This window comes from Polyodon spathula, chromosome 4 (assembly GCF_017654505.1).
Source record: "Polyodon spathula isolate WHYD16114869_AA chromosome 4, ASM1765450v1, whole genome shotgun sequence".
Lineage (NCBI taxonomy): Eukaryota > Metazoa > Chordata > Actinopteri > Acipenseriformes > Polyodontidae > Polyodon > Polyodon spathula.
The window spans coordinates 9,105,511-9,121,294 of NC_054537.1; the positions used below are offsets into that span (position 1 = coordinate 9,105,511).

General features: G+C 36.8%; 1 protein-coding gene across 7 annotated transcripts in view; it reads right to left on the reverse strand.

Moving 5' to 3' along the window:
* The window catches only part of LOC121314139 (protein AF-10-like), a 61,181-nt gene extending 47,269 nt beyond the window's left edge, over nt 1–13,912 (reverse strand). For 3 of the 7 annotated variants that reach the window (XM_041247100.1, XM_041247099.1, XM_041247098.1), the window contains exons 1-5: nt 13,535–13,912; nt 11,250–11,329; nt 7,750–7,875; nt 6,263–6,317; nt 4,644–4,753 (exon numbers count right to left, since the gene is read on the reverse strand). In XM_041247100.1, the coding sequence (XP_041103034.1) occupies nt 4,644–4,753; nt 6,263–6,317; nt 7,750–7,875; nt 11,250–11,329; nt 13,535–13,697 (534 nt within the window). In that variant the 5' untranslated portion in view covers nt 13,698–13,912. The remainder of the gene's footprint in view (nt 1–4,643; nt 4,754–6,262; nt 6,318–7,749; nt 7,876–11,249; nt 11,330–13,534) is intronic. The other 4 variants (XM_041247102.1, XM_041247104.1, XM_041247101.1 and 1 more) reach the window with 2 other exon arrangements.
* Nucleotides 13,913–15,784: the final 1,872 nt, after the last annotated feature.

Here is a 15,784-nt window from a genome sequence, read left to right on the forward strand (position 1 = left end):
AAGGAGAACAGATCAGAGGTTAAAAAATTGTCAATATGAATTTTCTAGTATGCATGTGTGCAAAAAAACAAAACACAAAACAAAAAACATAGTAATAATCAAGATATTTCTTTGTGCTGGGCTTAGGCTTTATAAAGCATGCCGACATTGCCGACATGACGGGCACTTTATAAAAAGCACAATTGTATTGATTATTGCCAGAGGTTAATCGCACTGGTACATCTGATACAGAATAAGAGAGCAACCTAGGACAGATGGCAGGAAATCAACATGGTAGCCATCAGAACAACTTCCAAATCATGACTATTCAGTCTAAATTAAGTACATCAAATACACATGCCCACTCCATATTAAAAGTAACGTACATTGCTTTCCTGTATTCTTTAATTGCTTTCTTTATAGTCGGTGGAGTGCATGGTCCTATCTGTGTGTTCTGTAAATATATCCTTTAAAGAAATATGAATTCAATAATACAGTAGGATGTGCATCAATTTAATCAAACAAAATGCCAAACACAGAGAAAGCACTGAGTGATAAAAAAAGACACTGTTTCCCGCTCGTATTATTGCTGATTGTATCTTAATTATACTGAGAATGTAGACATGACAGATCTTGAAAAATAAACACTACAGTAGTATAACATATTGTACAACTACAGGGTGTTCTTTTAAAGTAAAAAATATATATATATATATATATATATATATATATATATATATATATATATATATATATATATATGCCTTATATATATATATATTAGCCTTCAAAACAGCATCAATTCTTCTAGGTACACTTGCACAAGTCAGGGATTTTGTAGGCATACAGTCAGGTGTATGATTAAACAATTATACCAAACAGGTGCTAATGATCATCCATTCAATATGTAGGTTGAAACACAATCATCAACTGAAACAGAAACAGCTGTGTAGGAGGAATAAAACTGGGTGAGGAACAGCCAAACTCAGCTAACAAGGTGATGTTGCTGAAGATAGTTTACTGTCAAAAGTCATACACATGGCAAGACTGAGCACAGCAACAAGACACAAGGTAGTTATACTGCATCAGCAAGGTCTCTCCCAGGCAGAAATTTCATAGCAGACAGGGGTTTCCACATGTGCTGTCCAAGCTCTTTTGAAGAAGCTCAAAGAAACGGGCAACGTTGAGGACCGTAGACGCAGTGGTCGGCCAAGGAAACTTACTGCAGCAGATGAAAGACACATCATGCTTACTTCCCTTCACAATCGGAAGATGTCCAGCAGTGCCATCAGCTCAGAATTGGCAGAAAACAGTGGGACCCTGGTATACCCATCTATTGTCCGGAGAAGTCTGGTCAGAAGTGGCCTTCACGGAAGACTTGTGGCCAAAAAGCCATACCTCCGACGTGGAAACAAGGCCAAGCGACTCAACTATGCATGAAAACACAGGAACTGGGGTGCAGAAAAATGGTAGCAGATGCTCTGGACTGATGAGTCAAAATTTTAAATATTTGGCTGTAGCAGAAGGCAGTTTGTTCGCCGAAGGGCTGGAGAGCAGTACACGAATGAGTGTCTGCAGGCAACAGTGAAGCATAATGGAGGTTCCTTGCAAGTTTGGGGCTGCATTTCTGCAAATGGAGTTGGGGAGTTGGTCAGAATTAATGGTCTCCTCAGTGCTGAGAAGTACAGGCAGATACTTACCCATCATGCAATACCATCAGGGAGGCATCTGATTGGCCCCAAATTTATTCTGCAGCATGACAACGACCGCAAACATACAGCGAAAGTCATTAAGAACTATCTTCAGCGTAAAGAAGAACAAGGAGTCCTGGAAGTGATGGTATGACCTCCACAGAGCCCTGATCTCAACATCATCGAGTCTGTCTGGGATTACATGAAGAGAGAAAAGCAACTGAGGCTGCCTAAATCCACAGAAGAACTGTGGTTAGTTTTCCAAGATGTTTGGGCCAACCTACCTTCCGAGTTCCTTCAAAAACTGTGTGCAAGTGTACCTAGAAGAACTGATGCTGTTTTGAAGGCAAAGGGTGGTCAAATCAAATATGGATTTGATTTAGATTTTTCTTCTGTTCACTCACTTTGCATTTAGTTAATTGATAAATATAATCTATTAACATGTCTATTTTTGAAGGCATTCTTACTTTACAGCATTTTTTCACACCTGCCTAAAACTTTTGCACATTGCTGTGTGTGTGTGTGTGTGTGTTAACGGATATATATATATATATGTATATATGCAACATTTATATAGATATATATATATATATATATATATATATATATATATATATATATATATATATCATTGATTTCCATTACATGAGTGTGGATGTTAAAAACGTCATGCTGATTTGAACTCGGCTCTTGACAATATAAGCACCAACTAAGACGTAGCTTTACAGTAGACTAATGTGATCCATCTGCATCTCCATCCATTTGCGTTTCTTTCCATCTGTTGATGTAGATATCCTTCTGCCTGGTGTTCATGGCTGAAGTGTAATGCTGGCTCCAGGGATCAGCTTATTTTGCCTCCCCAGCGCATCAGCACACACAATGGTTGCGATGCTGGCTCTGCAGATTAACCACAGTGCGTTCTCCCCAGCGCATTAGCATGACCAATGTTTGGATTGCGCTAAGTAGGGTACATCTCTGGGGTCTTCAAGAGGGCACATTCTGTCCTCAGTGTTTCGTTGACTAGCCCACGACACCTAAAGAGGGCTCAACAGTGATTCTGGCATCCCAACATCACCCTCCTCCTTTCCGTCTCAACCACAGCCAGTTGCTACTCCTTTCTGCTGCTTCAGGTAAGTTCTTCACTGTGCGACGCAACTCTTGGCCACTGAACCCGATACCTCTGAGAAACTGGGTTGTAGAGTGTGCCACAAATCCTCAACAACCCACTTCCACTGGGTAAACTCGGACTCTCCATCCTCGCTTTTTCGCTTCAGCAGCTATTTGAGCATACCGAAGTTTCTTCCTCTCATACGCTTCATCAACAGCATCCTCCCATGGCATTGTTAACTGTACCAGATGAACAAAGCATGCTGATCCAGACCACAAAACAATGTCTGGTCAAAGGTTAGAGGTGGCAATCTCAGTTGGAAAAATAAGCCGTTGACCAACATCTGCCAGCATCTTCCAGTCTCTAGCAGCTTCCAGTTGTCCTGGGCAAAGCTTGGTTTCAACACCTTCTCTTGGTGGTTGCTCTCCTGGATGGAGGAATATTGTCTTGTGTGTAATGCTTTTTGTCTTCCAATGCTAAGGCCAAACATTGCAGCACCTGGTCATGGTGCCAAGTAAACCGTCCTTGGCTAAGACCCACCTTAAATCCTGTCAAAATGTGCCTTAGTGTTGCAGGTGCCCTTATATATACACACACAGTGCTCCCTTACTATAAGGCTCTCGATTATAACGCACCTCGGATATAACGCTCCTACAGCATGTCCCCCAATTCCCTATGCTAGTGATTCATGCAGTATTTCTACAGTAAACACAGTACTTGTGTTGTTCAAACTGTAAACAACTTCTCAGTCTAACTTTTTTGTCTCTCCCTTTTGATACAGTATCTGAACTGAAGAAAAGCTGCGCTTGCACTTTAACACAAACATCTTATTCAGCATTTGTGTTATAACTAAATAAATATTAGGCCTATGACATGGTTATCTTTCCTAATGTATTTACTTTTTTGCTGCAAGAGTTGCTGCAGCTTTCTCCAGGAGACAAGACGCTTCAGCCCTGCTCCAGCAGCCGAACCTGGGGCGAGACCATTCCCTCTTCCCCTCGCCTGACCTGCTCTCCTTCTCGCACTTGGTTTGCTTGTCTGTCGCTTCGAACTGAACTCCTGACCACCGTTTAGCCAGGCTAGTTATAGTTTAAAAACTGCAAATTAAAATGAACTTTTTTTTTGTTAAAAAAAAATATAGCGTTGATTACATTAGAGGGAGTTATTTTATTTTGTATTTTAGTCAGATGTGTGTTATGTGTCCCACTGTTCCTCCCACACCCTCCCCCTCGCCCATTTATAACGCTTATATTGTCTGTCCCCCAAGGGAGGGAGCACTGAGTGTGTGTGTGTGTGTGTGTGTGTGTGTGTGTGTGTGTGTGTATAATATAAATATGTGTTTGTGTGGACAAAGACCCACACAATCAGGACAGAAACATAGGACTCCTTGGGTTGTCTCCAACTGAGATGATAATGTGCAGGAATTGTACAATTCCTCGAATGATGAATCAGCCAGATTAACAGTTGTCCTCCAGGGCTTGGAAAATACTGAATTATAATTAATCTTAATGCAACACTACTACAGTAGTTTATTTTTTCTTTTCATTATAAATGTACCTTGTTTGGTGTGTATGTACTATTATGGGGAGTATATATATAACTAATTAATTAAATAAAAATACAATATGGGGAGTATTATATTATATAACTAATTAATATAATATATAGATATATATATATATATATATCTATATATATACTACCTCTAATATATATATATATATATATATATATAATATATATATATATTAGAATATAAATTGCAATTAAACGTATAATGTATTGCAAGCCAACTATCATATTTAAATTAAATTTGCATAATGACAAATGGCTAGCAAGTACAAGGTGCTGATTTTAGTTTTTACCTTGTTGTAGCGGTCATGGGGAACGGACTGCAACACAATAGGCTCCATTGTGGAAACATTTGCAAACTCCACTTCTGGAATGTACAATGCACAAACCACATGTGCCCAACCTAAAAAAAATAATACATCACATATTAAGGCAACTGCAGTTATCATGTATAATATTTCTCCATGCAGCAGTATACAGTGAATAACTTTTCTGACATCAAAGCAAAACATGACTTTTTACCCCAACGTCACAGAAATATAAATGGCCATTTAAAAAATGCCCTCCAGAGCTGATAATGGTCAAAAATATGGGGGGCTGCAGTTTATTTATATGGGAAAACAAATTGAGAAATAAAAATCACTACTACAGTTTTAAAACTTAAATTGCCAACAAAATAATAAATCACACTCCTAGTAACAATTCATACATTTTCAGGGATAAGACAAAGACAGCTGCAATCACAGCTAATCAGATCAACATGTGCCCGCAGCCAATGAACGTGTGGGGAGAGTACAGCAGTGCTGCAGTACTGAATTGATTTTCAAAATAAAATTAAAGCAAGCATGCAAACTGAACAGGTCGGAGATTACAAAGCCTCTGAATGGTTAATGTCTCTACAGCTGTAAGAAATTCCCAAACACAGCTAAAACAAAAAAAAAAAAACCTCTGCTGTTAGTTGACTGTGCTCCAAACAGATGAATACTAAGCAAACCTCTGCGAAAACTGACAGTGTGACCACCACGGCAATGCAACATGCTTGACTACCATCCAGAGTTTGCATATCCACAGGCAGCGTTCGTTTACTTTAGCACAAAATAAAAAAAATAATGTAAAAACTGCCACTATATACCGTAGCAGTCTCAGGAAGAAAATCATTTATATAAAAAAAAAAAAAAAAATTTGAAAAAACGAACACAGAAAAACACATTAATCAGCATTCTCCACAAGCAACATAATCCTCAGTTGCTGCTGCTGGTCTAAAATGTTTTGAGAATTACGCGGTTTAATAAACACCGGAATGTCTGTTCATTTCCGAGTGCCGAGAATGTTTAATAAGGTTTATTAATATTCTGATTTTAATCAAAACAGTCTTCAATTTAATAATTCCTTCTGGTAAAACCTATATTTAATTACTTACTACTGTATTAGAAGATACAACAACAGACTTTTGAGTGTCTGTGGACACAGAAGCAAAATAATCTTTTCTAGTGTCAAATCCAGGCCTGAGTGACCTTCTGATGAACTCTATCGAAGGGGTGGGGGAGTCAATTCACAACTGCCCTGTTGTAAAAGTAGTTAAAAAGGGTCTGAACTAGACATAAAATGTGGCATCCCCATAAAATGTGTTGGCACAAGAAAGAGAGAGAGAGAAAGAGAGCAAGCAAAAAACACAGGACTAGGTCATGCTGCAGACTATACTCCAAAAACACACTGGGCAATACAAAACCAGATACAAACTCACACACAAGGAGGACCAAAATCTGACAATAGTGGATTATTTTATAATCAATTACTATTTTCAACTTCACTGTAGTTAGCACACATGTTCACAGGATGCTAAGGCAAGTCAGTCATTATAAAATGTCTGCTACAGACACCCAGATTAAAATGTACAAATCTAGGATCTTACCTCCATTATCAGTCCTCTTGAGAGCTCCATCCTTATGCGGACACAGTTCACATCTCTAAATAGGAGAAAAGTCCAAATTAAAGATACAGCACTTCACAATCCTGGCAAAGCTACGAGCATTGGAACACAGTTAATACTGAGCAACTGGAACAAATAACACTAATAATGTTTATTTTATTGACAGTTTAATTACATGTTGGTTTAAAACAAACTGTATCTGTGTAATCTTATTTCATGAAAAAAACAAAAAAACACGCTACATGGGTGCAAGACTAGGTAGGCACATGGCAGTCTTGTTTTACAGGATTTCAAAGGGCACTAAAAAATAAAAACTCAAATTGTTGCAAATGGAACCTAAAGGCTCAAATGCAGTGTACCATTTGTGTTGCTTTTGTAGTGCAACAACAGAACAGGGCCTGTTACACTGCAAGCTGAAACAAAATTGGCAAGCTTAGTATTAATTTCAGTTGAAACGTTCCTTGACAAGTATAAAACTAGACAAAGCTTGAAATGCAGAAAACAAATCAAGGCTCTTACAACCCAATCAATGTTTGCATTAGCTGGGACAACTTAAACTTGAAGACTAACTGTTTTGTGCTTCTCTTATTAAAAAAAAAAAAAAAAAAAAAAAAGCCTATTTTATAGGGAAGATGGTGAATTATGTGCCCGATCTGAACACCTTGAACAAGCTTATTTAATGTAGGCATTTATTAAATGTTTTAACACCAGAGGTAACAATGCAGAATTCTATGTCAAATATTCCACTTTACATTATAGAATTTTTGAGTTGTACAATTCAGCATAGTAATACTGTTGTATTTCATTAGTAAATATTGCTAGTCACAAGGTCAGACCCTGCAAACCAATAACTAGAAAAACATAACATACGAGATCAAGAGATATTCTCAAATTTCACCTCAGTTCTTGCAGAAATTTAGTAACTTAATGAGTTACTGTAGAAACCAACTTTAAGAAGCCACCTTTCAAAATAAATGAGGTCACTCTTCATGTCCACTCAAAGGAATCTGAATCCTTCAAATACAGTAAGTATTGAGGTCTTAGAGGCACTGTATAACTGTACATTTCCAAGTTCAAAATGTGAATTTATGGCTGACCTGGAGTACACAATCTCTTTCTAATTGGAGCACAACTTATTATAGGACAATGGCATGCAGCTTGCTATGTTTACCCCACAGAACTATATCCACCTACTGAAGCTGGCATTTAAGTGTTTTTTTTGGCCTCATTGACAATAAATTCACAAGGTATAACAAATGTTCTGCTGTCATGTACTGTCATTTTCAAACAAGCAGTAAAAAATATAACTTGTGAAAACATAAGGCTTCGTGAAGCACCTACCAGTCCTATATTTTATTTAACTGACTTGAATGCATACAGTACAATATAACAAAATCGCATATATTCACTGGTCCCTCGGCTGCAATTTCTTGGACAATATTAATAACTTTCATTTTTAGGCCACATACCCATGTATTCATAGTTTTTAAACTATTGGCAAGTCCCTCTTCTTCAGCATCATTTGGGTGGGTTGTAGATCTTCCTCCTCCATCTGTAGTTTGTGGAACAGGTTTTCGTCCTTTCCAACCTTTTATCTTTAGACCAAGGGTGGAACGGGGTACATTAAAAACGCAGAAGACCTGTCTTAACATGCTGAATTGCTGTATTCATGCCCTCTTGCATTCTCTGAGGCTGCCCCAACAATCAGCATATATCACTGTCTTGGTTTTGAAAACTGTTTTAGTTTGTTTATTTTTTCAGTTATACTTCAAATGCCTTTATTTTATTTGTTCTCTCCTCTGCTGCATAAAGTCAAGCTATGCCAGAGGCTGTGAATTTAGGCATTTATTTTTTGTATGCGGGTTCTACGTAAAATCATGTAATTGATTTATATGTTGAATTAAATTGCTTTTTTTTTTTTTTTTTTTTTTTTAAGCCAAGTTAATATTGTAACCGCCTATGTAATGTACAGTTATACACTATGATGACCTCTGTACCTGAAAGAATCAGCTGCATTAATTCCAGAGTAAATCAATCACTTATTGTTGTAATGGTGGCTGTTTAAATTTTAACAAAATAAAGGCTAGGAGATTTCAGTACAGTTTACTATGCAGTAGTAAAAAGGTTGCATCAGTGTTTCAAAAACAATAATTCTTAAAGACTAAAGAATAGGTGCCTGTACTGTTACATTTGGGTGACTTGTTTTGTGCATTAGTTTCAGATGACCCCACTATCTAATAATAACAAACCGTGAATTCTGTGACCTGGCAGCCTAGAACAACCGAATCTGGCCCCACAGCAGCGTAAATAAAACATAAAGAAAATACTTTTAAAAAATGTTTTTAAAAAAACAAGGCTTATGAAAGTCAGAATGCCTGCAATACTTGTGGGAATGGAAGTCAGTATGTGAATTACTTAAATCTGTATTTGTGTTGAGGTCAGATTAAGTTAGGCATTGCAACTGCTCTTACATGGTATTGCACTGTATTGTGCATATTCTGCTGTACACTGCATGACTGCTACAGTATATACTACCCTACACCATGCAACCTTACTGGAAGGATGAATAAGCTTCGTAAAGAAGCAGCCATATTTGATATTATACTGTACACATGTACTGAAGGACAATTACTGTACAGTATCTGTAAAATTAGGTGTGACAATATTCATCCACAGTAATACACAAAACCGTATCAAGCCTGTCACTGCCCCGCTTGGTTACTTTCCACTTGCTGATTTCACTATTAAAGTAAGCAATATATTGCACACTGCATTTCACCAACACAAACAGGGAAAATATTTTATTGCTGTAATCAATGTATTCTTCATAACTTACTACCATACCAAAACATGTCATTCACTCAATCATACACCTAAATGTCAAAGAAAGTACGGTACTGTATCGTGCTTAGTAACTTGTTTGCAAATATACTACTGTGCTAAATCTGACTGACGTATCAGGGTTATAATGTAGAAATATATAACGCAATTTAATCTCCAGTCAGTGACTCTGTCGATTGGATTTGCAAACAACTTTAAATATTCTCTTTGCTGGGATAAACAAACTGAGTGTTTACATCCACAGTCATTCAAACTGTACTCGTAGGCTGCTATATTGCAGAAGCAGATAGACGCACACGTCTGCATATACAAAGCGTGACTCATTTAAGTTGCAATTGGTTAGCAAATTACCACAACAACTTCTGCTTTAGTACAGAAATTTAGTTTTCATCTCTCTCATAGTGAGAAATCACTTTTACTGTCATTATTAAAGTAAAAAATAACTGTAGCTCTTACATCGGTACAAAATCAAACTTGCGGATAAACGGTTTCATTATTCAGAAACAATAAATATGTCAACATGTTCACATACCTTCACTAGTCTGAAACACAGAACTGCATTGCACAATATCCAAGAGGCTGTACAGTTCCCCAGAACCTGATGGGGTTGGTAAACATGCAGTCTATTTTATGGTGTTTACTGATGGTTCGCAATTTCTATGATTGTAATATAAAATAAAAAAAATTAAAAAAAAATTCTATTATATAAAATAATAAAATATAGACACACACACACACAAATGTGTGTGTGTGTGTGTTATGAATTCATTATTTAGGTCAGGGAGGTTGGTGCACTGTTTGTTTTTTTGCTAAAAGGACCCATGTTCCTGTTATTTTTCACTCTGAATGTGGGAAGGCATATGAAAGCAACCTGTGACCTAATCCTTTTCAGAAAATGTGATTTGTTTACACCCCATCATAATGGCACTGTTCAAAACAGACTGTATCATGCCTTTCTCTAAAGGGATAACACAGCTAACAAAGAGTCTGGAAATAATCCAGGTCTTCACATTTCTTACAAATGGGACTCTCCTAGGTCACATGGGTAGTCTGAAAAAACAAAATGCCGAAGTCAAGTAAGCCATTCATTTCAGTGTTCCACCAGGTTCAAATGTGAATATTAATTGAAAACTACAGAAAAAAAAACACGCTCCTATAAAGTACAACAGAATGAGTGTCTTGGCATGGGGCAAAGCAAACATAAAAAGACTACATGGACAAATATATTTACAATGCTGTTCTGCAGGAAGCATCTTTTGCAAGTAAGCTTATTCCCAATTGAGGATCAGTACAGACTTGAGGGGTATATTACTGTGGAATGTTATTTCACCTATCCTACAGGAAAACTAACTTCAGCAATGTGCCAGAAGTGAGCATGTATGTTATATGGTTCACTGACAGAGAGATGTAACTTTTTTTTTTTTTTTATTCTGGTAGAAAAAAACCTAAAAGGATTCAGCCTCACTGGGTCAGGGGGGGGGGGGGGGGGGGGGGGGGGGGGGTAATACAAGATCTGACTTTCCTGTAGAATGGATAGGATAAAGCCCGGCTTTAATCTCAAATTTTATAAGATGGTACAATCTCATTAGAGGTTTTGTTTAACGTAACTACATTTCAAATCTTTTGAAAAAAGAGACACTTCTGTCTTCAGCCAGCAATAGATACAGTATGCAACAAATGTTGTTTATGTGTAAATGCAATTATATTCTAAACTAAATTCCTGTGTTTATGTTGGCTGAAAAGGGTTAGACGCCTGCATCTATTCCACACCATGTCTGAGAAAAAAATTAATTATTCCTCAGACAAAGTGTCAAATTCATGCTTTTATTAATGTATTGGAATTCATATTGTAAGGGTATTGTGTACTGTAAAAAGAAAACTATTAGCTGATCTTCATACAATATTTCAAGTAAATGCATGGAAAAATAATCTTAACTTAATTCTATTTAGCAACAAATCACTCACTAATTAGCAAATTAAACCAAGCAGTGAAGATTTAAAATGTAAAAAGCTAAAAACCTATTGCAGCAACCTTAAAATTGTAAGAATAAAATTCCCTTAACCTTTAAAATTAAAGTAGAACAAATCTCATCCTTGACTTGAAATATAGGTTAATAGTTGGACTTACCACCCTAGCTGCTCTCTCCTGAGATTCACATTTTCTACAAAACCAGGGTCCTGTAGGGACTTGTACAATGCCATAACATGCTGTAATTAGGATAAAATTAAAATGAGAATGCTTTAGATATCTAACTCTGCCATAATAAACATATTAAGCATAAACAACATAAGTATTTTATTCTCATGCATAAACCTCTGTAAACAATCTAGGGCAAACATGTGACCAAAGAGCAAGAAGATGGACATTTAGAAAAAAAAAAAGAAAAAAAAAACTATGAAAATGCTCAGCAGCAGCAAATGAATATGTATGAACTCTGCATTAAACCCTTATATTTGCCTTTGTAAGTGTAAAGAATTGTATATACAGTTTAGTTATCCTTGGCATATGTGGACATTTATAGAGCATTTACATAATTACATGTTTAGCTTATCTTGTGTTACTAAAGACACCCTCTGGTCAGAAACTTTTGGGATTTGATTACGCCTTTTAAGAATACTTGTCAAATCCCTGCATCACAGGATCAATACAAACCATAATTATATTGGCTATAACAGTTGTGTCTGGATATTCAACAAGATTGTGCTATTTTTTTTTTTTATTTTATTTATTTATTAGAATACAGAGAATATAGAAGATATATATATATTATATTATATATATATATCTATATATATATATATCTATATACACACTAATCTACAGACAGAACAATGAACATTATAACAAAAAAAAAAAAAAAGACTTTAACATAAGTATTGTGTTATGATCTACTTTGCATTCCATGGTTTGTCTCTCTTCATTGTCATATTTTGTAGAAAACAAAATACATTAGAGTACAGTATTCCACTATTCCAAAAAACCTGATCAATGTGGGAGAGAAGGTTATGAAATAAAAAGCCATGTACTGTCCCTTGCCATTTCCTGGCTACATAAATATGGCTGATGCAAGACAGCACATGTGCAAACTTGACATACCTCATTTACCTCTTTACCTTATGTACAGTTACAGTGTAAGTGTTCAAATGGGTCGATTAATATTGAGAGAGCAGCTGCACTATATAGCTATTGAAAAATAAAACTTGATTTAAGAATGTTACTCCCTTAATTCTCACTAAGCCAGGGGAATGTAAGTGCTGCTGGCAAGTCACTGGGTAGGTAGAGGTGTACAGTATCTACTTGCACAGAACAGTACTTCTACTCACTGCACAACCCTTGATACCTAATTATGAAAACTGCCAGTCTGGATCCCAGCACGCCATCACACACTATGTCAGCCTATTTTGTTGGGATATGGGGGCAGCTAATCAGGCAAGAAATATTTCTAACTTCATCTGTGCTGCACCGGCGTTATTGTGGCTAAGTCATTGTATTTTGTATCTTGCTCTTAATGGTATTGTACTGTAGTTAATAATATGTATTTTTTGTATACATCTGTAAGTCGCCCTGGAGTAAAGGCGTCTGCTAATTAATAAATAAATAAATGTGTTGACGCAGCAAACTCGTTTCGAAAATGCATCTTCCTCCACTGAATCCTTCATCTTGTGCGTTTGACAGCTGGTGTGGTTCCCCAACAAGAACGTTTACTAACATCTGAAGATATGCTAAATATTTCAACTCTGCTTTAGAAAAATGTACGTGCCACAGATTGTTTTGAAACACAAACGTCGTTAAGATGACGGCGTTCATTTTCTGCTAGTACAGCAAACGAGCGAGTACAGAGGTCGTGCAGAAGAATGTATATTATCTGACAGCTGTAAACTCAACATAAGTATGATATTACCTGCAAGACCTAAATAATAACTGCTACGGTATATTATGGAGAGGACTGGATTGTATGTGTACTCAATGCTATCGCCTCGCTGGAAAGGGAACAACAAAAATAATTCAACCGTCGAAAGAGGAAGCAACAACTTAGGTTTACCTTTTCACAAGCTTGACGTTTTCCCCGCAAATGCATACTAATGGCCTCTAAATTTTTTGGCCCCCAAAAAAGAGAAACTATTAACAATAACAATAATAAATAGGAATCCGTTTGAATGTAAAATAACAGCAAAAAAATAGAACCGGGCTATGCAGACTGTAGGTACAGGACTAATCAAATATCACATGACAATATCCCTCTTCCCTTCCCCCTTAGGCCATTCACAATAAACACGTTCATACCTCCTTCCGCAACTTATTAACTGGGCCTTGGGGGCGAGTACATCTCACATGCGCGTCCTTCTCAGAGTGTAAACAAAGGCAGTGAGCACTTACTTCGAAAGTTTGAAACACAGATGTGAAAGAATTACCTTGGTGAACAGCGACATTACAGCCATGCCCGTCACAGTAAACCAGTGGATTTTCAGCCCAGCCTCTCTCGTCTGAGCAAACGCAGCAGCCCCCAATCATCTCCTTCATATTATTCGAGAAGCAGTTGTCCTCCACTGCCAGAGTCGGCTCGCTCGATACCATCTAATGGTTAAAAGAAAACATAAACTCAGAGGGCCGAGGGTTTCGGATTCTTCCCCCCTTCACGCGACACTGAGTTAATTTAGGTCCCACATTGTTGCAATGCCATGTTGTTTGGTCGTAACTCCCCCTACTATCGCCGTAATTCACTCTTTCACACACACGAAACACACATAAAACACGAGCACACTCAGGGGGCACACGGCTAATGGGACGACCCATGCGCACGCACACTCCGGGGCGTGGGGAGGGGTAGTCCTAGTGCAGAGTGCAGCGTCTACAGCTAGCAAGGGTTATAGAAAAGATGAGGTTGGGAAACTGGAGCCATTCTGGCTTCATCAGAGTCGCCAGCTTTGAGTGGACAATAGAACAGATTGAGCCAAAATGGCGAACATAGGGGTGCAGTTTCATACTATAAAAACGCACACGCGCCTACGTGTTTATCTGCAAGGGGGGGGGGGGGGGGGAGATGAAGAAAACACTGCTGGTAGCTAAAGTATTTTTCATGTTCGGTACAATTTGGTTAAGGCGGCCTTTAGTTAAATTAACATGACAATGACTACAACCACACCGCATTAAAAAAAAATAAGTTACCAGTTACGTCATCAAATTCATTTTTAGTTATTAGGATAAGTAAAAAAAAAGAAATATATTAGTACCTCCTCCCTCACATGCCCATCTGCATTTCACCAGTTCATATAGTTCACTACTAGTAAAGACATTTTGATTGTGTGTGATTAAACTAAAGAGCTAAATGTTGAATAAACTCCCTTTGGTCACACAAAATCCTCAAACCTTATACTTCCTTTACTAATTTCTAATTTCATTTAATAAATGTATGGTGAAAATTGTTATGGTTAAATTCTTAAAAAAAAAAAAAAAAAGCGTATAGTAACCTATACTATCTTGCTGTGGGTAAATAGTCCAATAACAAGGCAAAGGCAGAATAGCATTTTATGGATTGACAGAAAATTCATAGAATAATATCCGAATAGAACTTCTTCAAATCCAAACCAATACATTTGCACACTAAAGCAGTACACTGGGGTGTGTTCATGCATTTACATGTACTGTGTGTTGCTTTAGTTTTAGTGATAAAGGTTTACTTCCCTGATCTAAACCACACTCAACAGGGGAAGAGTCCACAGGCTAAATGAATCCGGGGACTCTTTGGAGCTAAAACTGACAGTTGTGCTTATCGGTGCAATGCTTTTGTTCTGTGCCGTTTAATAGAAAGCCTGCTCAGTCCACCAAACTTATTGCATCTGTGCCTCAAAGTAGATGTAAAGCCACAGGTCTCTGAATCAAAAAACTTTGCTCCACTTCATCTATTACTGTAGAAAAGGCACAACATTCTTTGTCAACAGCGAATACATTTAAAAATATATATTTCATCACATTAAACTTCAGCTGTTTTCTCTCTCCCTCCCTGGCATTTCTTTTTCAATCTGACTATTCATTGTTTTCCAGGATAATATGACGACATTAATTCCTGCTTCACAGAATTATCCTGACTGCACCATCATTAAGTTACAGTAATGTTTAATATGAATAACATTTTAAAGCAAAACATGTAGAGATTGAAAAAACAAAAACTTAGACAGGTCTACTGCATACCCTTGAGTGATAGTAATACTTATGATGTAAATAATGAGGCCTAGCCTTTAGATTATTTCAATGCTTTGTCTAAACCATTTATTTGTGGATTACAAATTATTAAACCATTCTTAAATCAGACCCAATGCAATTGCAGCTTATTCCCACATGACTTATATGGGCATTTTTCCCAAAACTGATCATTGTTTGAAACAGAACTCATGATGTACTTCCATTATATAAAATATAAATTATATTTATTTTTATACACTGTTGCATGAAGTCATGCCTCGCGGCACACAGTGATATACATATATATATATATATATAATATATATATATATATATATATATATATATATTATATATATATATATATATATATATATAACAAAATTCAATGTCTTTGCAAATTGTAAAATAATACATTTGTCACAAGCCGTCAACATTTTTAATGTGTGTTCCTTGGTAAAGAAATCTTCCTGCCACAATAC